This window comes from Poecilia mexicana, unplaced genomic scaffold, assembly GCF_051168715.1.
Source record: "Poecilia mexicana isolate PSO_F unplaced genomic scaffold, ASM5116871v1 scaffold_12, whole genome shotgun sequence".
NCBI classification, from domain to species: domain Eukaryota; kingdom Metazoa; phylum Chordata; class Actinopteri; order Cyprinodontiformes; family Poeciliidae; genus Poecilia; species Poecilia mexicana.
Window position 1 is genome coordinate 16,898,730 of NW_028263381.1, and position 27,987 is coordinate 16,926,716.

The window sequence follows — 27,987 nt, forward strand, 5'->3', positions numbered from 1 at the left end:
TACACCACCTGGCTTTCGATGCACTGTTCAGTCAGCTGGAAGAACGCAACAAGAGCAATTATTTAAGGCAGATTCGACATAGAATGGTAATTCAATAAGGAAAACAAACACGAGCGTAATATAAATCAACTCATTTTCGTAGAAAATAATGCAACTAAAAAATATTCAACAATTATATTGCATTTGTTTTATATAAATGTTTCTGAAATATTGCTCTAAGTATGACGCTTTAGCCGAAAGTGCTGTCGGGTTTAGTAAAGTTATGATACTCCCTTCCCAATATGGCGATACGCTGAATGCTATTTGTGCTAATCGTTGCTAGTTGCTAAATCATTTTGACTATATATGAGACATTTAGACTCCGGGAAGTCATTGTCGTGTGACTATTGTTATAGTGTTCCCTTTAGCAAAACTATTTTTCGAGTAACTTCGAGATGTATCGCCGTGGAGCCGCAAAGAAGGACCCCAACAACAAACCTGTAAAGAAGGACGTGAGCGACAGCGATAAATACGCCGACCTCTTGGTTTTTGGTTATGCCTGCAAACTGTTCCGAGACGACGAAAAGGCTCTTTACCACGAACATGGAAAGCATCTAATCCCATGGATGGGGGACAAGAGCATCATGATTGATAGGTCGGTTGAACAAACGTAGACTGAAACATTATGCTAACTGTTTCTGCTATTCGTTAGCCTGTTTCAAATTTCAAGGGACTACTCCAGAGTTTATGTTGCAGAAGCCTGACAAGACCCGAAACAAACGCCGAATGCTTTATTTCTGTCTGCTAACTTTACTTTAGATGTGTTAAACTGAAAAATGCTATATGTAGTTCATACGGTAACATGCTAATATGCAAATGCCACCAGTCCTTGCTAACTTTAGCCATAGCAGAATAACTACACGTCAGTCAACATATTTAACTTGTCAGATAAAACTGCTATAGTACGAAAATTAAACGATGTCAAAAATGGATGAATAAGATTTATGTCGTATAATTGTTTTCTAGATTAAACTAAAATCAACATTATAACACACGTTTGTGTATAATTTCACATTTTTTAAAGCATGTTTTAGATCTCTGCTTTCAGTATTTGAAACAAAATGCCATTATCATTCATATTTATTATGTTGAACTAGAATAGAAATGCACCTCTCAGATTTTGTAGCTGATTACTGATCACCAATGTTCCTGATTAGTTGGTTGTGACCTCAGTTCGCCTTTTCGAATTTTATATTTCAAGAAAGTACATTTCCCCCATGTTCTGGATGAACGATATAAGCTAGGTTGAGAGTAAAATGTTTGCTAAATAAAACTGATGTTCAGAGCACATCCTAAGTTAAAGTTTTCTTTCTCTGCATCACTGAAATCTTCAGATACAGTAAAATCCTATCTATAGATCAAAATGAAGGAAAACGAATCACATAAAATAGAATTTGCCCCTTTATATTTTAGATGAAAAAACTCTGACAATAAAGTCAGCTTCTTGTTATATTCCATAATCAAATTTCCAGTTGTGTATAATCACATCTGTAGATATTACTGGCGATATTTCATTTTAAACCACTCAGCCACATACTCAAAAAAATCTAACTTTGAGTCTTATTCACACATTTTTAGTATCTTAACTTGGCTGATCAGTAATCAGAGCCTGTCCAGGATGATATATGACAATCCCCACCACCAGAACCTTTCTTGGTGCATCTCTGTCTAGAACAAATAGGACTATTTTGGTCAGCTTTGCATACTGGCATGTTATATGAATTTCCTCTGGAAACTTCTGATTGCTAAATAAATATCATGATATTCACTCTGTCAAATTGTTTCTTCCCTTTCAACTGCTTTAACTTTCAAGTGATCAATTTGACATTTTAGTTTGTTGATGGGCATCATCCTAGAGAATATTCCAACCCAGAATAACTTCCTCTGGTCAAAATGATTCAAACCTTTGCATCAGCACTGTTTTCTTGTTAAACTATGCATCTTATTGCTATTGCTATGTATCTACTTGAATCATCTTGGTCTGCAGTGGTCCAGCCTTTGTTTCATTTGTACACGATTTGTATGTGTGTCTTTATCACATAACCCAGTTTTTCCCCCAGCAAGTTAGGCTTAGGGGGTCGTTCCAAACCCTGATTGTCAACAACAGCACCCCATTTCTTTGCCTTCATGAAGAAACTACATCAGAGAGATGCCATAGAGGGACCCTGGAATATATCCTCCATTTGGGTTCTTACGGATAGGTATTTATGTGCTCGGGTTTGTGTGAATGTAACTTTCTTTGCAGATTTAGAAGTAATGATGAGTGTTACAGGGGGGATTTGAACCCTGTAAGGTAAGAGGCGAGTTGCTTTGTTTGTCTTCTTTTTCTTTTTTGTATTTCTTGTTTTTGTTTGAATCTATGTTTGCTTATAAAACAAAATCTGAAATGTAATCATTCTTAATCTTAGGAAGTTTAAGACAAGAATATATGTAGTTTAAAAAAAAAAAAATCCGCATCAAAATATCTTGGTAAGTAGGTCTAGGTTTTTGTTTAAAATGTTTATTTGTTTAAACTTCTTTCACTCTAATCCTGTTTATCATTCAACAGATATGATGGGCGGGGTCACTTACATGACCTTTCAGAGTATGACAGTGGGTCATGGAATACATCCTACCAGCTGTCAGAGGAAGAGGCCAGGATTGAGGCGCTGTGCGATGAAGAGCGATACCTGGCTTTGCACACCGACCTTCTGGAAGAAGAGGCAAGACAAGGTATGCAAGATGCTTTTTCTGGCATTCAGCTATAAATTCAAATATGCAACATAAAAAAGTTAAATAATCGTTGAGACTGATTATGTTTTTAATGGCATACCTTTATGAAAGGAGTGGGGCGAATTAGTGATTAAAGTTTTTCCTGCTGTTGGGTGTAATACAAAGTGCCTTTTTTTTATTCAAAATAACGTTTTGTATAATACTTTCTACTGTGTTTTATTTCACACAAGAATTATTTCATGTTTGACATATTTTAATTTTTCACTTTTTAAAAAGTTTTTAGAACATTTCTGACAATTTGTAGAACATTTTTAAAACAAAATGACAACAGCAGCAATTTTACAACAACAATGATGAAATGTCAATAATGGACAACGTTAACATCCATTATGTGTGTGGGTGTGTGTGTGTGTGGGCATGGGGGTGGGGGTACAAAAGAGCACGTTTCCTGAAATTAGCTAGCTAACTAAACTAGCTAACATTACTGTCTCTATTCTACTATGCTATGTGTATCATGCATCTGAGTGTGTGTATGTGTATGATTTATCCATCCATCCATCTGGGGTCGGGTCGCTGGGTCAGCAGCCTAAGTAAGGAGGCTCAGAGTTTGCTCTCCCCAGCCACTTGTTCCTGGTCCTCTGGGGGAACCCATGGCATTCCCAGACCAGCTGAGAAACATCGTCAGTGTGTCCTGGGTCTTCCCCGGGGCCTCCTCCTGGTGTGACATGCCCGGAACACCTCACCAGAGAGGCGTCCAGGAGGCATCCTGACCAGATGCCGAGTCACCTCAACTGGCTCCTCTCGACATGAACGAGCAGCGGCTTTACTGGATATCTGAGCTTCTCATCCTATCTCTAAGGGAGAGCCCAGACACTCTACAAGGAAAACTAATTTTGGCCGCTTGTATCTGTGATCTCGTTCTTTGGGACATGACCCAAAGCTCATGACCATAGACGAGGGTAGGAACTTAGATCAACCGGTAAATCAAGAGCTTTGCTTTTTGGCTCAGTTCTCTCTTCACCTTGACAGACCGGTCCAGCGCCTGCTTCACTGCAGATGCTGCACCAATCCGCCTGTCGATCTCCTGCTCCAATTTTCCCTCATTGGTGAACAAGATCCTGAGATACTTGAACTCCTCCATTTGGGACAGGACATCCTCCCCGACCCAGAAAAGGCACTCTATACTTTTCTGGCTCATTTATTTATGCATTTATTTCTATAGCTATGCATTTTTATTTTATTTATTGAGATGATAAAAGAAAGAACCTTGAACACATTGATCAACAGGTTTTGTATGTCATTCAACACATTCTCTCTCTTGGTTTTCTCATCCAGGGTGTGAGAGACACACAGACACACACACAAATAATAAAGATGCACAATAAAGAATAGGTGGTAATGTTAGCTAGTTGGTTAGATAACTAGTGTTGGGCAACTTTGAAGAAGGCTAATATGTTGATTTGTGACAATAACGCTGTCACAGTATTAATGATTGACACACACAAACACATTTGTGAGATAAAAAAAATAAAGATAACACTTATAGGTAAGAGTTCTTGCTATGTAAAATAATATTATTCAGGGGCGACACTTAGGTCTCAGTGTGTTTGGTTCACAAAAAAATCTTTTCCTGACGGTAACAATTGGTAAGAAACAAAGATTCCCATTAAATTTCATAGGAAATGAATGCGGGTTATTTTGGACCCACTCGCGGAAGAATGGGGTAGTAACATAAAACATTGCCATTTCTTAAAATGTATAAAAGGTAAATTAAAAATTTGAATTGCATGATATCAGTAACATGTTTCTTGAGGAATACCTGGAATATGAAGTGATGAAAACTTTTCATTACAAAGATATTGCAAAAAGATGACCTCACCGGGTCAAAAAAAACACACAAAAAACCCTTATCAAAGCGTATGCCCGGACCACGCACAGGGTAAAAAGCTTGCAGGTTCAATTGACCCATCTCTTTAGACCGAGGGCGGGTAAAAAAAGGCTAAAAAAACAGGAGAGGTTGCACTTCTTACTCAAATGGTGGATTAAAGCAGTAACATCATATTTAAAATAATATGATGGGCTTAATTCAACCTGAGACTTCTGATTAACTAGTGCAGATTTCTGCTCTGAATGTCGTTGTGAGGCTGTGCGTTCAGACCCTAGCAGGTGAATCGCTCATAATTCAAGTGGAGTTATTTAATTTATATGTATTATATGTAGTTACTGGGGCCTCATTAACTGAATATTAGCTAAACTGCATAAAAAATTAAATCCAACTGAATAGCGTATGTCAATATCATTTAAAAATTGACGGGTAAAAATAAAATATGACATATTTATTCTGACGTCGTCAGTCAAAATGAGGGACAGCAAAAAAGTCTAGCATGACCTCTGATGGGCACATAAAGTTAGTCCTGCCAATAACCGTTTTCTGTGCACCTCCGTTCTTCTGTCTTTAAAGTGGGCCACCTCTGTCTCAGCCTTAATAGCTAATGCTTAAATCCATTTTGACTTTAGGATGTCTAGGACACTTGCATCTCAGATGCTTTACATCATAGTTATACTGATTATTTTGGTGACAAAGTACTTTTTTGTGAATGACAGACTTAATGACTGCCATTGAATTAATACATAGGTGTTTTAAGTGAAATATGGTGTCTTGTGCCCAAACTGACAGCAAAGAATGAGTCAGCTAATGGTTTGAGTCATGCACACTCCTTGCAGACGGTCCATTGTGCAGACTGTTCTGCCCTTGAATTTGGAGGCTTGACCCCATTCGCTTTGTCTATTACCCACCTGACCAGTAAAGGGTCAATATGAGAAGTATTGATAGATGTCATGAATTTTAACAGAGGAGTTTCTCTTCTTAAAGTTTCAAAGAGCCTCCTCTATGAATGTAATTTGTGAAAAAATAAATGAAATTAATGTTTTCATTTTAAAAGCAGCTTTTGTTGGCCACACGCAAATCAAAGCAATTTTTGAGTTTTACTTCCAACATAATGCAAGAGTTTTATCTTAATGAAACACTCCACATCAGAACCAAGAAGCTGTTTTCAGACCAGCGATAAACAAAACCAGGAGAGATTTGTTTGTGTGGGGAAGGCAATCTGACCCAACAGCAGGTTGCACTCTGCAAGTCTGAACTAAACGGCTACTGCTGCAGGGTACAATTGTTATCCTGGGATGTGAGTGAAATCAATATTTGCTTGCAGCTTGCTGAACTGGTCAAGTTTAGGCTGCTAATGTAATATACTGCCAGTTTTATTTTCAGGCAGACTAGATGTTTGCCTTGTTTACTTTCTTGTTTTCGTCTGAAATGTGACTTTGCAATGAACCCCACCCCCCCACCCACCCGCCACTCTCCTCCCCGGGGCTTTTTCTAGTCCATTCTGATCCTGTTCTTTTTTTTTTTCTGTGAATGCAAACAAAATATCCAAGTGAACAAACCACTACAAATACTCGTTGCTAAATAAACAAATTATTTTTTTAATGCTGCAAATAAGGTCATGCCCTAATATGACTAGCTTTCCTTTAAACTGTGATTCCAGACCTGTCTCTGTAAAGGCTTTATTATTCTGAAACAATGAATTTTAGTCATCTGCCCATATTTTTGACTTATTTTACCCATTTTTCTTTCAGACTAGCCTGTCAAAGTCTAGTCTGAAAGAAAGGAAAGGAAACACAATGTGCATGTCATATTTATTCGCCCATAAGCAATATTAAAAATAGACATCCTGATGGATGAAGTATATTTTCCCTCTTTGTCTTGACAATTTCCATTGTACATTTGGGATGGGTGACTTGGACTCAAAATTTATGACATATTGTGGCATTTATTGCGATTGCCATGAAAGTTATGATTAAAATGTATTTAAAACTTCATCACAGTCATGTTTGGCCACAGGTCTGTCGGTGCATGCAGTGAGAGCATAATCAACACAGACTATGTTGTTGAAATTGAATATGTCACTCTGCGAACGGGCTACTTTGGGACACTAATTAGAATAATTTTACTGTCAGGAGACAGTTACAATTATGTATCAAATGTGTAACAACAGATATCTTTATAAAAGTTACCTATTGCAATTTTAACAAGCAGCAGTTTGCGCTTGTTGACTTTGTAACTTATTGAATATGTTACAAGGCCTCAATTAGTCCTCTTTATTTTATGTGAAAATGCAAATTTTCCTGTATGTATTTCTCCCTTTTACAGAGGAAGAATACAAACGATTAAGTGAGGCCCTGGCTGACGAAGGCACTTACAATGCAGTGGCCTTCAAATACAGCGCTGACTACTACGATCCCTCACAGCCCACAGAAGAAGAGGATGCTAACAAGGAACATGGTGAGAATTTGTAAAGGGTCTATTATCCTTAGAATAGATACACCCATCTGCTTTTCACTGGCAGATACTGATTACTTTCGGATCAAAGCAGTTAAGTCCTGTTTTTTGAAGAACTATAACCCATGCAAACTACTGTGTAAATGTGTTCATTTTAAAAGATTATCCTCATGTATGCATATGTTCCTAGCCTTAATTTTACTGCCCAAACTGTATGCGTGCCATTTGCTTATCTATCTGCAGATATAACATTTATGACTTTTCATTTTTGGCGCACTTAACGAACAGGGAGAAAATTTTAATTTTTAACGTATGTGTATCTCTAATTGAAAGTATAGATGAAAATGATATTTACTTGTGGCAATGACACAACGTACAAAGGTTGACAGAATCAAAAGAAAGTAAGTGGAATGAGAGTATTAAATATCTTTTTCTTGTGTTAATGTTTTTGCTGCGGGAGATCTTCTGTTTTTTTTTTCTTATTCAAGTAACCTTAAAAGTACAATTAAAATACCAGGTTTAACCAATATTCTGCACTATAAATACTGAAATAAAATCAACTGACAAAAGACATAATACAGCAGATAGAAATAGGAATTGTCATAAGAATAACAAATTACTCATGAAGCCCCAACTATTGCAGAACATAAAGAAATAAACATCCTGTGTTAATGCTTTTAAAACTTTAATAATTTAATGACTTCATTTATTAAATCTCTTTATTGCAAGTATTGACATTCACAGAGTTACAGAGACAATCAGCAGCCATTCCAAGAACATTTAGAAAACGGTTCTGGGTATGGAATTAATTTACTGTACATATAGGACATACTGTGATATTATATGTAACTATTGGTGAAAAATGGGAAGAGCGTTTTCCCAATCATCCCATAATGGGTCGCTTTGTAGCAGGAAACAGTGAGTTATTTTGCTCTAATACTTCGGTGTGTTTAATGATGGTAATAAAGAGAAGAGGTGCAGAGCTGTTCTTTATAGCCACTGTTTGGTAATGGCTTTCTTAGTTGCTGCCAGCATAACCTTTAAAAGCAGTGCATCATCCTTACTTAAATCTTCAGAGGTATGCAGAAGATATATTATATGAGCATATTGGAATGTTATATTGCAGGAGAACCTGTGATTTCTGCAACGACTGAGGCTACATCCTTTCTGAAGGTCTAGATTAGGACAGATCCAGTAGATGTGGGAATGATCAATCATTGGCTGCCCAGCAGATTATCTTCCAAGCTTGTGCCCGTTCATTCCTATTCAAAAAATTGCTTCTGGGATTGTTGAATAATTTGAGTTAATTTTTGCCAGCAAACATAAAAGCATTTTAGTATATTCAGCAAACATTGCACTACATGGCCTCTCACTGCCTCAGTCAGCTTTACTTCCCCAACCACAATGTAACTTCTTACGCCTGGATTTGCCTCTGTATGGATTATGTGTGCAAGGTAGCTTTTTGATAGGAAACCTGAATGCTTTTCAGGGTTGTGTTGTAAAAGGATAACAGCCCAACCATGTAGCACTTTGTTGGTGATCAATACATCTTAAAATCTATTATGTAATAAGCATGAACATAAAGTAAGATTCTCTTTTGAGCCAACTGACTGACTGTGCTCCATTAGATTTGAAAAAAAAAAAAAAGTTCACATGTCCAATTAAATGAAGAACATTGAAGTAATAGATACAAATTGATGGCGGGAAAATTAATATGCCTTTAAAATAACTTTCATCACAAGGCCCAATGGCCTAAAATTGAAATTGAACTTCACAAAGTTTGGGGGGAAAAAAGTAGTCTCTGGTGCACTCCTCCAATTTACATATTTGATGTAGTGGCTGCTGGAGGCATTTCCAATAGGCTGACGGGTAAGCAGTGATGCTTTATATTCTCTTCAAGGAACATTTGTTGAACAGTGGTATTAAAAGGTCTGCTGAAAATGCCAATATTTGAATTTGCCTTTTGGGAAAAGGCCTGTGTGGCTCAGGTGGCTGAGTTGAAGCACATCACTGACATTATCAAAAATGCTGATTTATTAAAATAAGCACAGACCCTTCTCATAATAGTACCCTCAAAGAAGTAGTTGACAGCAACAGATGCAGACAATGATATTATAAATAAGATCATTAGCCCTATTTTATGTCCCTGAGTGAAAGCCAAACCCGCTAGAAGGTTAATATCGGTGTAATTTATATGCTCTCTGTCAAAATACAACTAATGGGTTACTGCAGGCATCGCTGGAAAATCTCCATTACTTGGCAGTCATTTCATAACACTCTACTTGATTTAATTTCCTTTAAAAATTAAGATCTTTATTGGATGATTTGCTTTAAATCTATTTGCTTTCTCACTGTCTCAGTTGAGTAGACTTCCCTCTTCAACAGAAGTATGGCAGATTTATAAACACAACAAAACCGTAATTATATAATTTTTTTTTTGACATAACTTTTTTTTTTTCATATTGGCTTTCATATTCACTAAATCTGATCAGAGATTTGACATGTGATGGAATGAATAGTATTCAACCTTGTCAAAAGCTAATTTAAAGATCGTACCCATGGGTACAAGTGTCCAGGCAAATGAAATCCCTTGGTCTGGCAGAAAGTTTGAGGTTTTTTTTTTACAGCTCTTTGTGGCTTTGTATTAAATTAAAGAGCCCCTTTATCATTCCGCAAACTCCCTACAGTACTACATGAAAAATTTAATCTCGTCTCTGTCTGACCTCTGTGTTGTTATCAAGATGAAGGTGAAGGCTAGGGTGGTATTTCACTGTGATATATTCCTGAAGTGAAGAGAATGACAGAAGAAAAGTGTCTTATTCATTTTTTAGATTTTTCTGAAATTCTGTGTTCTCTGCTTTCCTTGTGTGAACCTTGTTGAAATCTTGTATCAGATTTTAATTTTGTTTCAAAGGATAAATAAGAAGGATTCTCAATGTTTTTATTCCATTTTCTTTTCACACGCACACAGAGGAAGCAGAGCCTGAGGAAAGTGAAGAACCATTTGTTGCCCCCCCAGGACTTGCTATCCCACCAGATGTGGAGCTGGTGAGTGCAAATATATCTGCTGCCTCGTGGCTAGTGTAGCCTATTGTAGTCATATACATATATACAGTATTTATGAAGGCTCTATGTTTCTTTTAAGGTGAGGTGCTGCAACACACAACATTCTTGCTTTACTGTGTTCTTCAGTTTTACAACCATGGCCATTTTGTTATTATATGAATGTTTGTAATTGAAGTGAATTGAAAATGAACTTGAAGCCACTTGAGATTTTGTAAATAGAATGACATTGACCTGTACAGTGAGAACAGAGTAATTGTGAGTGGTGACAGTTTATTTGAAATCTATTTTACCTGTACATTTCTACAGTTTGGAGTCCATGATTTTTAAGTATATCCGCTATGAAACAATCAGAGATTAATGTTGTATTCATCTGATTTTACAGTTTCTGATCTACATTAATAATTTGGACCTTGCAGTGGAAAGACCTACAATAAACCCGCCTTGGTAGATTTAAAGTGAAGGATGAGAAACATTCAGGAATCCATGGTCAAAACAATGTGGAGTGGTGGTCAGTGGCCAGAAATCAAAAATTTCCGATCTGTCTTTTTGTAAATCTTTGCAAGAAAGGAAAAAAAAACTGATAAAAATAAACTATGGTAACACTTTATTTGAAGGGGGGTGAATAAGACTGACATGACACTGTCATAAACATGACATAACACCTGTCATGAACATGAATAAGCCTTCATGAATATTTATGACTGTTGTCATAAAGCGTAATTCGGTAAATTATGACACTTTTAATACAAAGTTGACATTATTCAAAATGTCTTTATGACAATTTGACATTAACCAAGAAATCATTACTGACATAAATTTGTTATAAAAGTATTACTGATTGCACTTTAAAAATTAGGTAATTTTATGTTATTAAAGGTAAAGTTTAAACAGTAATGATTTACTGGTTAATGTCAAGTTGTCATAACAAAGACATTTTGAATAATGTCAACTTTGTATTAAAAGTGTCGTAATTTACCGAATGACGCTTTATGACAACAGTCATAAATATTCATGAAGGCTTATTCATGTTCATGACAGGTGTTATGTCATGTTTATGACAGTGTCATGGCAGTCTTATTCACCCCCCTTCAAATAAAGTGTTACCAAAACTATTTTAGTCCATTGCGATTTTTGTTTAAGCACCGCTTTAAAAACATGTCTTATAGCCATCCTGCAATCAGTGGTCATTAATTATTAATATTTGGAGCAGTGTCACACCTTGTGTGTGAGTGAACATCATCGTATCTTTAATCCAGACACAAAAAAGTTGAAAGTTGTCCAATTTTTAGCATTTGCCATTTGTAGCTCTAATTTGTCCATAAAATGTATGGCCCATATCTTGCTGAGATTGTAAATAGCCTTTTTTAACTGGCAGAAGAAAAAAAAAATAATACAAGTTCCTAAAATTCAAATATTTGTTGTTTTACATAAATGGAATAATATATATTTTTATTACTATCTTAAAAAACAAGAAAAGCAGGAACCTGATTTATATTTAGTTTTTCCAGCAGATTTTGCCACATATAATATTTTGGTAACGGTAACTACCTCTAAAGACCTGTGCTACATCCTTCCACACATTTTCATATCAGTGTAAGTTGCCTAAAGCAGAATACAACTTCATGTTGACGTAACGTCTAAAATGGAAACAGTTGTACAGAAGGCTAAAATATTTAAGCTGGTGTTTGTTCATTCTATCCGGTGTCTACAGATGGAACCCCAGTGACTCCCACTTTCTTATGCATGAGAGGAAAGAAAACAAGCTAATTGTTGTCATGGGGTGTGTTCATATTCAACAGCCCAATATCCAGTTCAGGCAATAAAGCTTCAGTGGAAATAAATTGCCTTCATAATAGTCTTTCTAATTGCATTTCACTGGTACACATTTGGTGAATGTTATAAACAAAACTTTATTTAAACATGTTACATTCACTACCTTGACTGAAGCCACGTGCAACACCGCATACAAAGTATTATTTTAGTGTTTTCAGATTTAGTTTTGTGAAGCAAGCTGCCTCCTAATTTCTGTTACTTTGCAAGACCTAATATTTTCATCTGTAACATTTAAATCTCCTTTCTGTGTGTTATCCAGTGTTCTTATTTTAGTTTTTTTTTAATAAATACTTTTGCACATAACACATTTTTCTGTTTATATTTCACTTTTGTTTATATTAGTTCCATTAATTAGATAGTCATGAACAATGCTCAAATCCTATATTATTTAATTTTACTTTTTTATTGATTTCCACGTTTGTGTTGCACTTTGTATCTACTGATCGTCATTCTGATCTTTTTAAGTTAGTTGAATTTTGCAATTATGACCTCTGACAAACCAAAATGACTTTTCTGTAATATGTGTGATCTGTGCCACCCATAAAACTGCATTTACTTAAAGTAGCTTGAAAAAGTCATAGATTAATCAGTGTATACAAAATGTCTCAGCTGTGAAATGACATGATTGAAACAAAATGTCCTCATCCACAGTGCTCCATTGTAGGACCCAAAAAGTGAAATAGTTTAGATCCATTGTGAGGAAAATCAATAAATTGTTTACAAACTCCAAAAACTAAATTGAAAACATAAAAGTACATTTTCTGCACCCTTTTCCCACAATTGCACATTTAAAAAGGGTTCTTGTATGTCAATATGTCCTTATGTGTCCCAAACGCATTGATTTGGTTTTTGCAGGGCGCTGGCACCCTTTTTAGCCAATTTCATGACTAATATTTATATTAACTTTTATCTTGGCGAGATGTTTATTCTATTAGAAATTTCCACACTTCTACTATCTTTCTTGGTAATTGCTGTGATTAATCACTGAAAGCACACATTGTGCAAAAATAATACACACATTTTGGAGCATCTCTCCTCATTCCACTGATTTTCATCCTGAATGTTCTTTTATAATATCACAATTGGCTTAGAGCTCTTGGCATGGAAATGTTTCGGACATCAAAAGCCTGATGTCCTTGGGCGAAAAGGCAGTTGTCACTGCATGCTGCATCTTAATGCTTGCTAATTCATACTTATACAACTTATGCTCAGCTTTTACACATTTTCTTACACGTAAGTTATTTTTGTACCTGTGCAATCAATTTTTATTTTTATTGTGCAAGTGAGAAGATTGGTTTAAACGTTTACGTTACTGCATTTACGCTAATTCGTTTTTCCCTTCCTCCAGCCGGCAACCATCAAGACTCACAACATCATCGAGAGGACGGCCAACTTTGTGTGTCAGCAGGGGGCTCAGTTTGAGATCGTGCTGAAAGCAAAGCAGGCTGGGAACTCCCAGTTTGACTTTCTCCGGTTTGACCACTATCTGAACCCGTATTATAAACACATCTTGCGGGCCATGAAGGAAGGTCGATACAACCTTGTCTCTTCTAACAAGCAGGACCAGTCTCAGGGTGAGTTTCACAAATCCTTTACTGAATCCGCAGCTACGGAACTTTATTTTTGTTGTTTGTATGAGCCAGGAAAATGATTCAAAAGCATCATTAAAGTCATAAGGTTAATGCCATTCATGCCCATGATACCCGTTTCCGTAGCACTTTAGCATATTCAGTCCCAACACAATCTGCATTAATATTTGACGTGTGTCATTCATTCAGTAAAAATCATTGCAGTATTTATTTTCTTGCCAGACTCAAATTCAGAAGATTCTGATGATGATGGAGATGGAAGCTATCTTCATCCCAGTCTTTTTGCGCCTAAGAAATGTTCTCGCCTAGAGGAGCTGACAAAGGTAATTTCAGAATACAGATGCTTCATTGTCTGGCTGATCTCATAGAATTTTTTTTTTTATTGTATATTCCAGGCCATTTTTTTTTTCTTTGTATTTTTAGAAACCCTTTTCCCTCGAGATTCTAAGATATGAATGTCCTCAGCACCTTGAAGCAGATGCTACAACATTTTTAAAAACAAGTACATTAAACAAAATAAAGGGAATTTGTCTTGTTGAAACTTCACTCTCAGAAATGGGAGTTTTATTTGTTGGCAGGCACTTTTGTCCCCTGCCAGTTGCCTAGTTTCGTCATACTTTGTTGTATTTGGACTGATTTTAGTACATTCTTCAGTGAGTTGATGTGTCATGTTGGGAAAAGGGTGGAGAAGCTTTAAGTTTTTAATGTTCTGTTTGCCATCAACGATAAACTGTTAGTATAGCTTTATATTTTATATCTTAAAAAAAGTAACATCACAGAGTTTAAGATTATATATTTTTTTTATTGAATAGTGAGTTTAAGCTACTGTTTAAGGAAATCTTTTGAAAGTTATGTGCATCCTCATCACTGTTTCTTGGTATCCTATAATTACTGTCGGTGTGCTGATGAGACTAATGTGTGATGACTTGTCTTGCATTTCCCTGTTATCAAGCTGTTATATTTTTGTTAGTGCTTTTATGTGATTTGTCATGAAATGTGTTGATCTCTACGCAGCAACAGTGAAAGCATATCTTATTTTTTATGAGGACATAATCAGATTCTTTTAGCAAAAAGCTGAAGAACACCCATTTCTCATAAGCTGGGATTTTCTTTCCAAATGAAGAACACATTTTCTAATTAGGATTCATTGTCCCATAATTTGTGGCTTTATTGTCTAAATTCTTTAGAACTTTGACGTTTAACTGAGGAAGACAGCAATATAGCATAGCTACACTGCAAGAAAATGCAGTCTAATTATGTTATCATCATCTCCGGTTTCAGAGATCTTTAAAGACTTGGTATAAACTTTTTGTTATTGTTACAGTAAAATGTTTTCACCTAGTGATAATTTTAAGTTTTGCATAGTAGTGCACTGATGGGGAAATTTGGGTTGATATTAAAATTTGATGTTGGTGCCTCTGTTATGACCGGCAACAAATAATTACCTACAGTTTTGACAGTGTGTAAAATTGACCGCACCTCTCATAATTCTCTGCTTCCATTAAACAGTCTGCAACCCAAAACAGAAACAAAGTGGAAATAAATATCAGTTATTCATTTTGGCCCAGTTGTACTTGGACAAATTTATTACAAAAATGACTTGCATCACTTGCGTCAGTGTTGTTGTTGAGGCTTCTGAGTGCCTTCCACCCTGCGGTGAAACTTTTGTATTGACTTTCATGCAGTTTTCTCTTAATTGTACAATAAAATACTGACCTCCTGGACAGTGCTGTTGACTTGATTGGCTGTTGTGAAGGGGCTTCTCTTCACCATGGAAATCATTCTGCAGTCATCCACTTCTGCTGTCGTTCGTGGCCCTCCAGTTGATGCCCTCAAATGAAAACTGAGAGTCTGCACATTATGTCCATGGCTCTTACATAACTATAATTGAAACATGTTTCAGTAAACAGATGAACTAAGTTTCAGTGTCCAAATATGCATAAATCTAACTGAGTCTGGAAAAGTGTTGAATTTGGAAATGGAACAAAAAAAAAAAGTACTTAAAATGGCATATTACATTTTCCTTAATAGTCTTGTTGTTCTGCAGCCTCTTAAGGTTATGGACCCAGATCATCCCCTGGCAGCAATTGTACTAAAAGCTCAAAAGGAAAGAAATGGCACAGCAGCTGCAGTCACCGCTCCTGAGGAACCTGCACCCACTCCACCAGTCCAGTACTCTGCTGACCGTGAGTACACGTACAGAGAAAACTGAATCACTTCTATTGCAGCTCTCAGGCTGCTGGTCAAGTCAGAGCTAAATGTATATGTGAAAATTACATTTGCGATAACGTTGAAGAGACCAAATAGTCCATTGTGCAGTATTGTATTCGTAGTGAGATTTTACATCTTTTCGAAAATCCTTTATTTTCTCGTTTACCTGCATCAGTGCTGGTGCTGACATTAATTGAATGTATAATCTGACGTGCTAAAAGCAAATGTGGCTAAGTGATTGTTCCTGTATTCTAAAACCTGGTTTGCAAGATGCCAGAAAAAGCACAAGTGTGACCAGATTTTTTCTTTGCTTGTGTAATAAACCTCACATCACAGCCCCTCCCTCATCTGTGAAGCACTTCACTTTTTAGTTTCTCACAAGAAGATATGAAATAGATGCATGCTCTATATTTTTGTCTTGGGTTTATGTATTCTCATAACAAATATTAAAGACACTAATGTTTAAATAGCAACTAAATATTTGTGAATAGATCATGCTGCTACATTTTGTAGGTTTTCACACCATGAGAATCTCATACCCTTCCTTATCAGTGTTTTTTTTTTTTTTAAATACTATTCACTACTACCATATATGTATGGATATCTACAATTCACTTCAGACCTCCTTTCACAAACATCAGCTCTTAATCTTGTGCTGCATGACAAGTTTGTAAATCGGAGTCCCTGCTTTGACTATTTATTTTCCTAACTAAAAAATATAGTGTCATTAACATCAGCCAGCTCAGTGAGTAATGTGTTAATATCACACTGTCTCTACTTTGACTTTGACCATTTATTTTATCCCTGTCCCTGCATTTCTACCCTTTCTTTTATCAATAAGAGATCTTTCAGATTAAAAAACTTCTGACGACTAATGCGACCTTTTTATACGCATGTGCAATTTTATTACCTCCTTCTGATAGAGTTGTAGGATCGCACGGGTTGCTGTTTTTAATACCTGGTTTCATCTGTATTTACAGGAAACTGATGTCCTTTTAAGCCTTTGGGTTTGTTTGTCCTCTTAACTTGAATCATCAATGAAAGGACTATAAGAGGCATTGGTGTTGCCCTGTCTTTCATTTTAACTTTCCTTGAAAAAGTAATTTTAACACAGCAAATGAGCCAAAAAACAAAAGTGGCATTTGTGTTATTTATAGCACATTTCCATTTCCATCTCCATCAGCGGGTGACTTTTCCTTGACTGGTCCATGCTCTTTAGCAAGGTTAAAATGCAAAGCCTGCATAATTCAAGAGGCAGAAATGATTCCGTACAGTGTCAAATTAATGTTTTAAGCTCATCATGCATCCATTATCGTGACATCAGTGTCTGACATAAAAACACCCCAAAATCACAGCCTAAAGCAAATATTTAAATTATTGATGCCAATCTCAGCAAGAACTGATAATTATTTTCCACTTAAAGCTATTATTTGGTTGTTTGGACAAGAAAATTAGTTGCACGATATTGTTCCTGTTCAAAAGCGTAACTGTGTGTTGTATTCATCAAAGCATCTCTATTGAATGAGCTGAGCTGTTTGTCCTTAAAATGGAGCATTTAGGTTATTCCTAAGATCTGTTATTACAGTGATTTGTAAAATGCTTAATTTGACATAAAACGTTTGGCATGCCTGCATTCAGTCCCCCCCCCGTTTACTCCAATACATCTAAATAAAGACACTGTATTTATAATACTTTCTTCTTTCGTCTGCAGCTGTCTACTACGGGTATTACATGCTTCCAGATGGCTCATACTGCTTAGCTGCACCTCCACCTGGCGTAGATGCAAATTCATACTACAACAATATGACTTCAGCTGTCATTTCGGCCCCTGCTTCCTCTGAGCCTTCGTCCCACAGTGAGAGCACTTCAACACCTGCTGTGACTGTCACCGTGGCACCACAAGCTGCAGCTCCCCCACAGGTTTCCACCCCAGCTGCTGCTACTGCTGCTGTGAACATACCAGAAATCAGGTATCAACTTGATGAGTATATATAGATTTTTTTTTAATAGAATTGAGAAATGCTTTCTTATTTTACATACGTTATCAAATTAGTATGTAAAAATAACCTTTTACGTGCATACTGGCGTGTATCTGCCGTGTTGCCCATTGCTGACTTGCTTTGCACTTCCACATTTCCCCCCCCAATATAGCTCCAAAGTTGAAGCTCCAGTTTCCACACCGGCGCCGCCAGCCATCATTCCCCCGCCACCCGACATCCAGCCAGTCATAGACAAGCTGGCTGAGTATGTTGCGAGGAACGGACTGAAGTTCGAAGCAAGCGTCCGTGCTAAGAACGATCCCCGGTAATTGTTTCTATGAAGCACAAATCTGTTGTGTAATCGGATTGTAATAAAAAAAAAAAAAAAAAAGTGTCACTCCAGTACTACTTCATCATCCTTAAGCTTAACTTGTGCTTCTGTCTTTTGTAGGTTTGATTTTCTGCAGTCTTGGCATCAGTACAACGCCTATTATGAGTTTAAGAAGAATTACTTCTTGCTAAAAGAAGGAAAAGCCCTATCAGAGGTATTATACTATATTATTTAAGATTCTTATATACATATTAACCTAATGTCTAAAAGAAGAGGATTAAGGTTTCCTTACATTTTTTATTCCGTTTGTGTCTTTATTTGAGTCTTTAGTCTGTATGTTTAGGACAGATTTTTATAAAGCTAGTTAATCACTTACTTCGTCGGGAACCTTTAGCTATGTAATATTAAATATTACATAGCTAAAATAGTTAATAATGACAGTATTGACCGTTTGTTTTTAGCAACTGCAATGCAAAACATTCATTAATACCTGAATAAATATTGTCAGCTGTTGATCCTGTTGATCTTGAATACAAAGGATGTTCTGGATTAACATAAAATTAGTTTTACAAAGCTGGCAATGAGCAAGTTCAGGTCTGTTTTTTCCAATGCAGACCAGAGAATCCCCATGTAGTTGTTGCACTCAGTATGTAAACATCTAAAAATGTGACAGATGTTAAATAATCACGTGAAGGCATGTTTCGACAGTTCAACCAGAACATTTTCACATTCCATAGAACGATGCGAATTACATCTGCTGACGCAAAGAGCATCTCTCTTTTTTTTTTTTTCTGCTGGATGAATCCAGCTGCTTTAAAAATGTTATAAAACTATGAGGTTAAATTCAGCCTCTGTTAGCTTTACGTAACCTCTTAATTTTTTTAAATTCCATGTATTTAGAAGTAATTCTCATTATTGTCTGGAGCACAATGTTCATATTCAGCCATTGGTTTAGCTTTAGCAATCCTGGAAGAGGAATTATTGCTAGATCTGAATGTAAAAAAAACAACAAAAAAAAAACAATTATTAATATGAGCAGTTTTTATATCAGTAGGCCTCTGAGATTGAGAAAAGGTTGTGTCATTCAGTGCACTTGGTCAACCCTGAAATTAGTTGCTTTACGTTCCAAATATTCTTGGATCTGACATACTGGAATTGGAGACTTCCTGATCCATAATATTTAAATAAGGAAAAGAAAAAAATACTGAGAGAATGGAAAAGATTATCTGCCAGGGATATGGTCAAAAGTTGCATTGAGTACAGATTGATAATCACTGCAAAGTCGTCTACCTTGAAGATGAAGGTATTTCCACTACGATAACCGAGCCAGCAGAATCTGCTTGGGTCCTGGGCACTTTTCACATGTTTCTGCACACACTGTTGGTGCAAAAATAACCTCCTCACTAAGCAGCCTCGTCTTCACCTTTGGTATTTCATAGACTGACAGAACTTAAAAATAGCAAGTTGCAGAATCAGCTGTGTTGATGTTTGGTGTTGTGCGTTTTGCTTTGCCAGCCCTCTTGTTTCTCTCCACATCTGCCGTTCTGCTGTTCACACATACTGCTGCTGCTGACGTGCAACAGAAACAAAATAAAAAAATAAAATAAATAAAAAAAAACAAAAAACTGCTTTGCAATCGCAAAATGCGAACCTCTGGGGCTGAACAATGGAGCATACATATAATTGCTAAGTGACGTTTTCCTCTACTGACCAGCTCTGAAAAGTGAATCAGTGTAGACCCGACTGGTACAAAGTGGTTTTATTTAGTTTCCCAAATCGTGGCAGCTGTTTTTGGTGAAAACTCTTGAAACTCATCACCTTATATTCCTGTAGCCGCTGTGGTGGTGACGGTGTAGATACGCTTCATATTTTCCGGCATTGAGACAAAACATGCGTTGCATATCACAAATGTGAAATGAAACATCGAGGACAAATATGATTTCTTAACACAAAGTTTCTTGTTTTGGTCAAACAAGTGAGTTGACCATTGCTCAGATCCCTGGTCAAGTTGACAACCGCTATTTTGTCAGTGTAGTTACAGGTGCAGCCCGAGAGGGAGAAGCAATAAAAAAAGATGTACCTATGAGGTCATCGATGTACGTGAATTATATGCTCTCCAACCTCTTCATTGAACAGAGCAATGATAGCTGCACAATGTCCCATTTTATTCTGCAGCTGCAACCACTCCAAAGCCAACCTGCCAATTTGAAGCACTCCTTGACTAAGATGGATCTCATGAATCAGGAGTGCGAGGAACAAATCTGGCATTCAGCATCTTAAATGACATTTTCTACATGTAATACATGCGTGTGAATTATACCTGGTGTCGATGTTACTCACCTTCTGTGCAGTTAACGTTCAGCTTGTTTCCTTTATGGATTATTCACAAATTATTCTTAAAATTTCTCACGCCTCACCAAGTTTTCCAACAGATGAACTGTTGTATCTACTATTTTTTCATCTGTCATGAAATATATCTACGTAGATGGAGTTCTCAAGTGATTGGAGAGTGGATGTTCAGGTTTTAATTAGTTTATAAAAATGTGACTTTCTCAAATGGAGTCTTTTTTCTCTACATCTTCAGAAAAGTAAGCTTGGTTTGTGTGCATAAGTTGGATTTCTAAACGCCTGAAGAAGTCCTACACAGTCTGCCTGGTTGTAATTCCCCCAAAAAGCTCGAGTTCATTTAATGGGTCACTTAATTGTCCCATTAATTAAGTGTGCTTTGACTTCAATTAAGTCAAAGCACTTATTAAAGTGAATAAGTGCTTTGACCTATATTAAATAAAACTAGGCAGTTTCAAACAGGGTTCTCCATGTTTGGTTAATCTGAGTACAACATCTGGTTTCTTCATTTCTTCAATACACTATTGCACACAACTCTGTTCTCAGAATAACATTGAAGACTTTGTAGTTATTGCATTTGAGACAGTCTCAGCCTGTGGTAGATTTAATGTGATGTCCCCTGTCAGTGAAGTGTGTCCAAGAATTATTTTGTGCATTTCTCATTGCTACCCTGATGTAAAGGCTCAACAAAGTTTTTGTTGTTGTTTGTAGTTTAGCGTAAGCTAATAAGGAATGAGAAAATGTGTCGAAACTCTGAATTCAACAATTTTGTGGTCAGGATCTGTAGAATATTTCCGTTTCATTGCAGACATTTCTGCTTTCTGTCAGTACCAATATTCTATCTTATAGTTTACAAAAGCCAAGGACCTTGCAGCTAAAGAAAGCTAACAGGTGTGAAAGGTTACCCTCTGATCTGTTTGAGATAATCTTTATTTTTTCAATCAAGTCTTCCTGGGATGTTTTAATCTGTCTTTCCTCCCACTTATTCAACTCTGAGCTTTGATATTTGAGTTCTCTGAAGAGGTCATGTTCTGGGGTCATTCTGATTTTGTTCACTGACTTTGAAAGCATAGATCACTCACAACCCAGTATTCCTCTCAAATGTTCTTTAAACCTTTTGAAATGTATCTCATGAGGCTACATCTTTCCCTTTCATTCGACCTCCATCACCCCTCGTCCTCGTTCTTCCCACGTATTATATAATGGCCAGATGTTTAAGCTGAGTGTATTAGGTTCTATAGAGGAAAATAGAAAGCTTTTAATAATTAGGCAGGCAGGTGTATAAATGGGGGAGACATGGGAAGAAAAATGCAGCCTTGACATTATAAGAAAGATCAGAATATAAACATGACTATTCTGATAACCATGTTGATTATTTATTAAAAATGAGATGCCATTAGTTTGCTACATTACAGTACCAACTAATATAAACTGTACATGTAACGATTATTCTGCTACAACCTCATTTATCAACCTTGAGGTTTTTGACAAGTGTTGAAATCGCAACATGTTTTTAATTAATCTTTTTTTAAATAATTTTTGCAAGCCTTCATGTTTCTCATTTTAAAAAAAAATGCTTTATTGATTGCACCTCCCTATCAGAACATGCTACAACAGGAAATTAAAGAAATGTCACTAATGAGTCAAACCTAGCTTTCAATAAGTCAGAATTTGACTCCCAGATCCACACTGGGTGGAAACTGTTTGTCACTAATTAGTTTGATGGTTTCATTAACTGAGGAGGACAGAATGGCAAAATAAACAATCTTGAAGCATAATCTAGACGTTGCAGATGGATTTATACTACATGCCATGGGTGAACTAGGTTTTTATCACCTGTTGGAATGGCAAAGACTCCCAAACATCTCTCCATGCCAACCAAAGAGTGGCAGAAGAAGCACAACATTGGGGTCATACACGGGCCAAGTAAAGCTGCAGTTCTCACTCCCATGAAAAGTTGCCAAGTAGCTGGCATGAAACATTAATTTCTTTAAAGCATTGGGTCAAAATCCTGATGAACAACAACAAACACCTTACCCCTGTGCTAACATACGTTTCCCTTCACCTTCAAGGTCATGTTTTGCTGAGTGATAAAATACTTATTTGTTCTTGCAACATGAAAATGAGAATATAGCTTTTATCAAATGTTTTTAGAGCAATATCTGGTTGATTATCTTGTCTTTCACCATTTCACATAAAAATATGGCACTTTTAAATTTCCTTTTATGTGGACCAACTTTACCCTACTTTTGCATTTTCCCAAACATTGCATATCTTTAATGGTGCCCAGCTTCTGTCACAGAAATGTTGCCGAACAGAGAATTTACCTAGGAGTCTCCTTTCGTTTTTTCCACATCAGCTTTTTTTTTCTCTGCTGCAAAATGTTAACCTCAAATTTAGATTCACCCCTCTATGTAGATAATTACAATGATTAAATAAAATGGCTGTAATTTTAGCGTACCAATGAAAAGAAATGATCCTTTCTAACGTTTCAGCGTCATCCATTTGTGGTACTGCACAAGGCGGATGCGTCGCAAACACTTGTATGTGTTGTAAAGCTTTCCTAACTAACTTTTTCCACACGCTGCTGGTGCGTATCTAACCCTGCATTATGTAACAAATGAACATATTCAGGCTTTACTGAAGTCTCATTTTCAGCACCATCTGCCTCTTGTCAAAGTTTTGCCTGTTTTTGTGGATTCATCACAGAAAAAAAAGCAATAAGTTTTGATGGATGCCCTACATTTTACTGATCTGCATTTTAACAATTTAAATTGATCTCATTTGAATTATGTCTTTTGCTGTCTTTTCATCTAGAGTGTGACAACAAACGAAGATATGCTTCAATCAGACGACTCAGCTAATGACTCCAAGCTCACAAAAGGTAACTTATTATTGCAAAACACATGAATACGTCATCTTGTAATGTATTCGTACTCTAAGGTTTTTCCACATTTTGACCTCTTGCAGCTACAAACTTTAATGTGTTCTTTTTGGGCTGCAGAGATATTTGTCTTAGTTAAGAGAATCTTAGTAGATTCTCTTAACTAACTTAACTTAACTCTCAGCTATCAGTTATCGGGTCTTTGCAGAATAGTGGGAAGAAGGAAGTGAATAGCCTCTTTCAGGAGTCTTTTCTTTCTCGGATCTATGCACTTGATAAACTGACATGCTTGGAGATGGGGCTTTGAAGTTGTCTGCCAGTATTACGCCCCTCATCCATCTCAGGATGGTACTCAAAACCCTGAAACTGTGAGGGACAATATGCCAAAGCAGTTTGACATAGCACAAAAACATCTGGAGCAGCTGCTTAGTTTACAAGTGAGAACGGAACAGAGTGCCATATTATCGTCCTTAGTCCATCTGATCTGAGAATTATGTTGATTAGCACAAACCGATGTAGATAATATTATGCAGATAATGGAGCTTAGTGCTGTGTGTGGCATTTCCTCCTAAGGGCAGTGCCAACATGTAGGTGAATACTGCATGTTGTGAGCCACATCCTTTGGTTCTGCAATTTCAGCTCCACGATGTGAAACATCAAAGTGATCCACAACGGGCGCTTCTTCATTCCCCGAAAAATCCTGCCATGGCAACCAAGGAGTGACTAAAAAGCACAACATTAGTCATACACTGGCCAAGTACTCTGGTAATTGATGGCAGCACAGCGTCATAGGGATTCTTTTCTCCACTAGTTAGACTAAGGAAAGCTAAATATAAAAGAAATGTAAATATTATCTGTTGTTGTTGTTTTTATTTCAACATTATACAAGTTGGTGTACCGCACTAAATCCCAATTAAATGTATTAAAATTTGTAGTCGCAGTGTGGTGAAATAAAAACAAGTGCAAAGAAATAAATTTGCACAACACAGTTTATGTTATGCACTTCAGTTGAGCTCTTTTTGTTTTTTATTACCGTCCTTCTAAAATAAGATGGAAAGTCCTTGAGCAAACATGTGCATAATTGCCCCTGAGCATTTAGTTACTTTAATGTGTGTCTGTCTATGAGCTTTATATTGTCACTTTTATACAGGCACCCATGAGTGTGGTTGTGTTTACATTGACAATTTCATTTGATGATATCGGGCCACAAATGTCTATGCAAAGATTAGACTGCTTACCTCTGTGCTGGCGGGAGCCATAAACATGCACAGGCTCTGTATGGAAATGAGGCATTCATGCAGACTGATTATTGGGATGCCACTGATCATGGACCAGGCTGGGGAAAACTAATATCACGACAGAAAAGAGCCCAAGTAACATATACAGCCCTTCACTATAAGGATCTTGGTCCTATATTAAGGATATTGCTTCAGGGAATAAGGCACACAGTCTTCTTTCATCTCTGCTAGAGAAAATTTATTTGGTAATGAAATAGAAATACATTGCATCCTACTGCTTCAACTGCCTGTTTTCCTGGCTGTTTATGATTGGCTATTTTTTTTTTTGTGTGTTGTTAAAAAAAAAGTCCCAGTTCCCTTTTCTCCTTCTGTCATTTGGCCCTCCTTTCTCTCCTCCTCTTTCACCTAATCTCTTTCGTGTTCAGTTTTTTTAACCTTACTTTCCTTCGTTCCAATTTACTGAAGAAACCAAAATAGGCCTGGATGATCAAGTATGCCCTCTTTCGAACCCTCCTTGGGTCTTTTTTTAAATCACTTAACCTTTGTCTTTGTGCTTTCACAGCCTCTTTTGCCCCCATCTCTTTTGCCATCAAGCCAAAGGAAAATGACCTTCTTCCCCTGGAGAAGAACAGAGTGAGGCTGGACGATGATTCAGACGAGGACAAGGTCAGTTTTAGATTTGTCTTTTATATAACATCCACAGTCATGTGTAGATGTTGTGTTTTTTAATATCAAAGTAATCTGACAGTGATTGTTTTTTTTGTTTTTTTTTACTGGTAGTTTTTGGAAGACGAGGGGCTTGATGCTGTGATGAGTGGAGCTATAATGGTTGAAAAAGAGCCGCCTCCTGTGATTACATCTGAAGAGAAGAAACCTGTCCTAACGTTAGAAGAGCTGGAAGCAAAACAAGGTAATTACAAAAAAACAAATTAAACTGATAATCTTGAGCACTGCTTTTTATCCACATTACTTATAACGCAGGTACAATCTGTTGACTGACTTGACCTCGAACTATAATCTTATAAGCGCTTTCAAGATGTTGACATGTCTCATTTTAACCTTTTATGGTGCAGGAAAACATGCTCAGTTTTTTGCCCTTACCTAAAACACATATTTATGTCCTATTATTTATTGTGGGGCTGAATTTGTGGTCCGGGCTTCTTTTGCATGACTGACAGCATCGTTGTGGTGCGACTCAGAAGCCCATCCCCCTGTGGTGTAAAGGACGTTCTTGTATTCTCTCAGTGATTTATGTCAGTCCTGTTGTTTGGACAATCAAGCACAGCATACTATTGTTATTAAGTCACATATTGGTACTTTTTGGAGTTGTGAAAAGCTGCCAGGTCTTGTTGGAAAATAAAATAAGCATCATTATAAACATGGGCAGCAAAGGGAAGCATGAAGGTTCTCTTAAATTTCCACTTCCAGTTAAACAGCTGCGCTGACTTTGGTCTTGAGTTAACACAACAAACCAACAGCAGCAGATGTCAAGCTCCTCAAACCCTTGCAATACTCTTCACCCTTTGATTTTGTGCCTCTCATCTCTCAGTGACTCTAATGCCTTAACTTCCTTTCTGAAAGGAAATTTAATTTTCAATTAAAAACAAGATCGTTGACCACTGGGCTGGGGTTGCAGATTGCAGATTTCTGGCTGATCAGTTATCTTTAAAAAAGCCTGACATGCCAATACCGATTTTGACCAATAGTGATTCTGTTGTCTTAAAAGTCAATAAGTTGGCCACAGTGACTACTGTTAATTGCACACATGCAGAGGTGACCTGGTGGGCAGGACTGTCAGGAAGCCCTCAACTCACAGCAGAGCAAAAGAAGACTGGTTGATTTTCAGATCTTTGCAGAGGTCGATAAGATTGGTGGATAAGCCTACTCTCTCATGTAAGCATCAGCCAATCACTGATCTCACAACATCAAAGAAATCTGAGCCAATTTATTGGTACACTGAACCGCTGTCCAGTCCTCTTTCTTCTTATTCTAGGTAAAGCATGTTTGTTGTGTCTGAATCAGACTTGGTTAAGAAAAAAAGAAATATTACTCATTGGTGGCAACTGTGAAGTGAGAAGTCTTTCCCACTCTTGTGTAGATCATGGTGTAACGTTTCTCAGTTGTTCTTATGTAATATTCAAGTTTTCTAAGAATATCAGAAAATAATTCTAACTTTCATTATCATTTTCCAAGTAATGATATTTCAACCTAAGCATGTTAAATATATTATGAATCTCTAGGCTGTTTCACTTGTTGAAATGAAATTCTGAAAAGAAAGACACCACTTCAAAGTCATTTTCACACGTGATCATTGTCATCGGATGCCAATGGAGTAGAAATTCAGTATTTCCATGAAGTTGATTTATTAAGCAAGCTTGTAGTCAAGCATGGGCCGTTACAGCCTAATATAACCTTTTACAGGCTTTAATTAGTTGGTCATCTTTTATCACTGCAGTTAATAAAACCTGAACAGGTGCAGGGACGGCTGTCCTTGAACTCTTCATCACAATTATCATACTAATTTTCAAATTATGAAAAGGCAAGTAACCAACAAAATAAACTCTTCAGCAGTATCCCATGACTTCGTGCTCTGTCACCATTTTCAGTGCGGTGAATTCGGAATGGCGTACTGAATCTTTATTGCCATGCATATCAGATTTTCCTGATTGAAATCATCTTGTAAGTGGTTTCAACAAACGCCCTTGAGACAGCCTGTTTCTTTAAAGAGAGAAATGTTTTGCATTTTATTATAGTTACCGATTAGATCAAAATCATAATAATGACCTTTTGACTAGAAAGACAGCCGTTAAATTGAACCTTAAAAGACAGATGGACGGTTAAAGACAAATGTGCTACTTTCAGCATCAACGAGGTTGTCAGGTTTCTTTAGGTTCACTGGAACAGTTTTAGAATCTAATGGGTTTTTTTTTTTTTTTTTAAATTGACAGGTGGCCAGAGAAAGAGGCGGCAGCAGCCTAATAAAAAGCTGACCGAATTGCTTCTGCTGTGCAGCAATGTGGCTGTCAGTCAGTGGGCCTAACTTGATCAGATAGCATAAGGATCAGTAGCAGACAGCAAACACTTATCTGTGGTGATGGCGTGAAGAAAGGTCACCCACATTAAATGGTGTTTGTGATAAACAAACTGGAGATGCAAACATTTCCCAGTAGATGTGCTGTTTTGATTGTGGGCAGCTGGAAATGATTATCGATGTGTAAATCGTACCAGATATTTCTAATTTTAGTTCACATTCCAGGGTTTTAAACAGTTACAGACTTTGATGGTGATATAGTTTGACTTATATGATTAACCAACCAAGTATCATCAAAAGTGAATGACTTTCATTACCTTTTTATTTTCATTTTTTTTTTTTTCAGTTCACTTCTCCCCCCTTTTATAGAATGTGATTTATTTTTT

At 36.8% G+C, this 27,987-nt stretch overlaps 1 protein-coding gene across 3 annotated transcripts in view; it reads left to right on the forward strand.

Moving 5' to 3' along the window:
• Nucleotides 1-257: 257 nt before the first annotated feature.
• The window catches only part of sfswap (splicing factor SWAP), a 54,012-nt gene continuing 26,282 nt past the window's right edge, over nt 258-27,987 (forward strand). The window contains exons 1-13 of one of the 3 annotated variants that reach the window (XM_088011022.1): nt 258-634; nt 2,588-2,751; nt 6,965-7,096; nt 10,065-10,141; nt 13,341-13,566; nt 13,804-13,904; nt 15,629-15,767; nt 17,504-17,762; nt 17,944-18,096; nt 18,223-18,316; nt 23,266-23,332; nt 25,133-25,236; nt 25,351-25,480. In XM_088011022.1, coding sequence (XP_087867148.1) covers nt 435-634; nt 2,588-2,751; nt 6,965-7,096; nt 10,065-10,141; nt 13,341-13,566; nt 13,804-13,904; nt 15,629-15,767; nt 17,504-17,762; nt 17,944-18,096; nt 18,223-18,316; nt 23,266-23,332; nt 25,133-25,236; nt 25,351-25,480 — 1,846 coding nt within the window. In that variant the 5' untranslated portion in view covers nt 258-434. Of the gene's footprint in view, nt 2,241-2,587; nt 2,752-6,964; nt 7,097-10,064; nt 10,142-13,340; nt 13,567-13,803; nt 13,905-15,628; nt 15,768-17,503; nt 17,763-17,943; nt 18,097-18,222; nt 18,317-23,265; nt 23,333-25,132; nt 25,237-25,350; nt 25,481-27,987 lie in introns of all 3 variants that reach the window. The other 2 variants (XM_014987923.2, XM_014987924.2) reach the window with 2 other exon arrangements.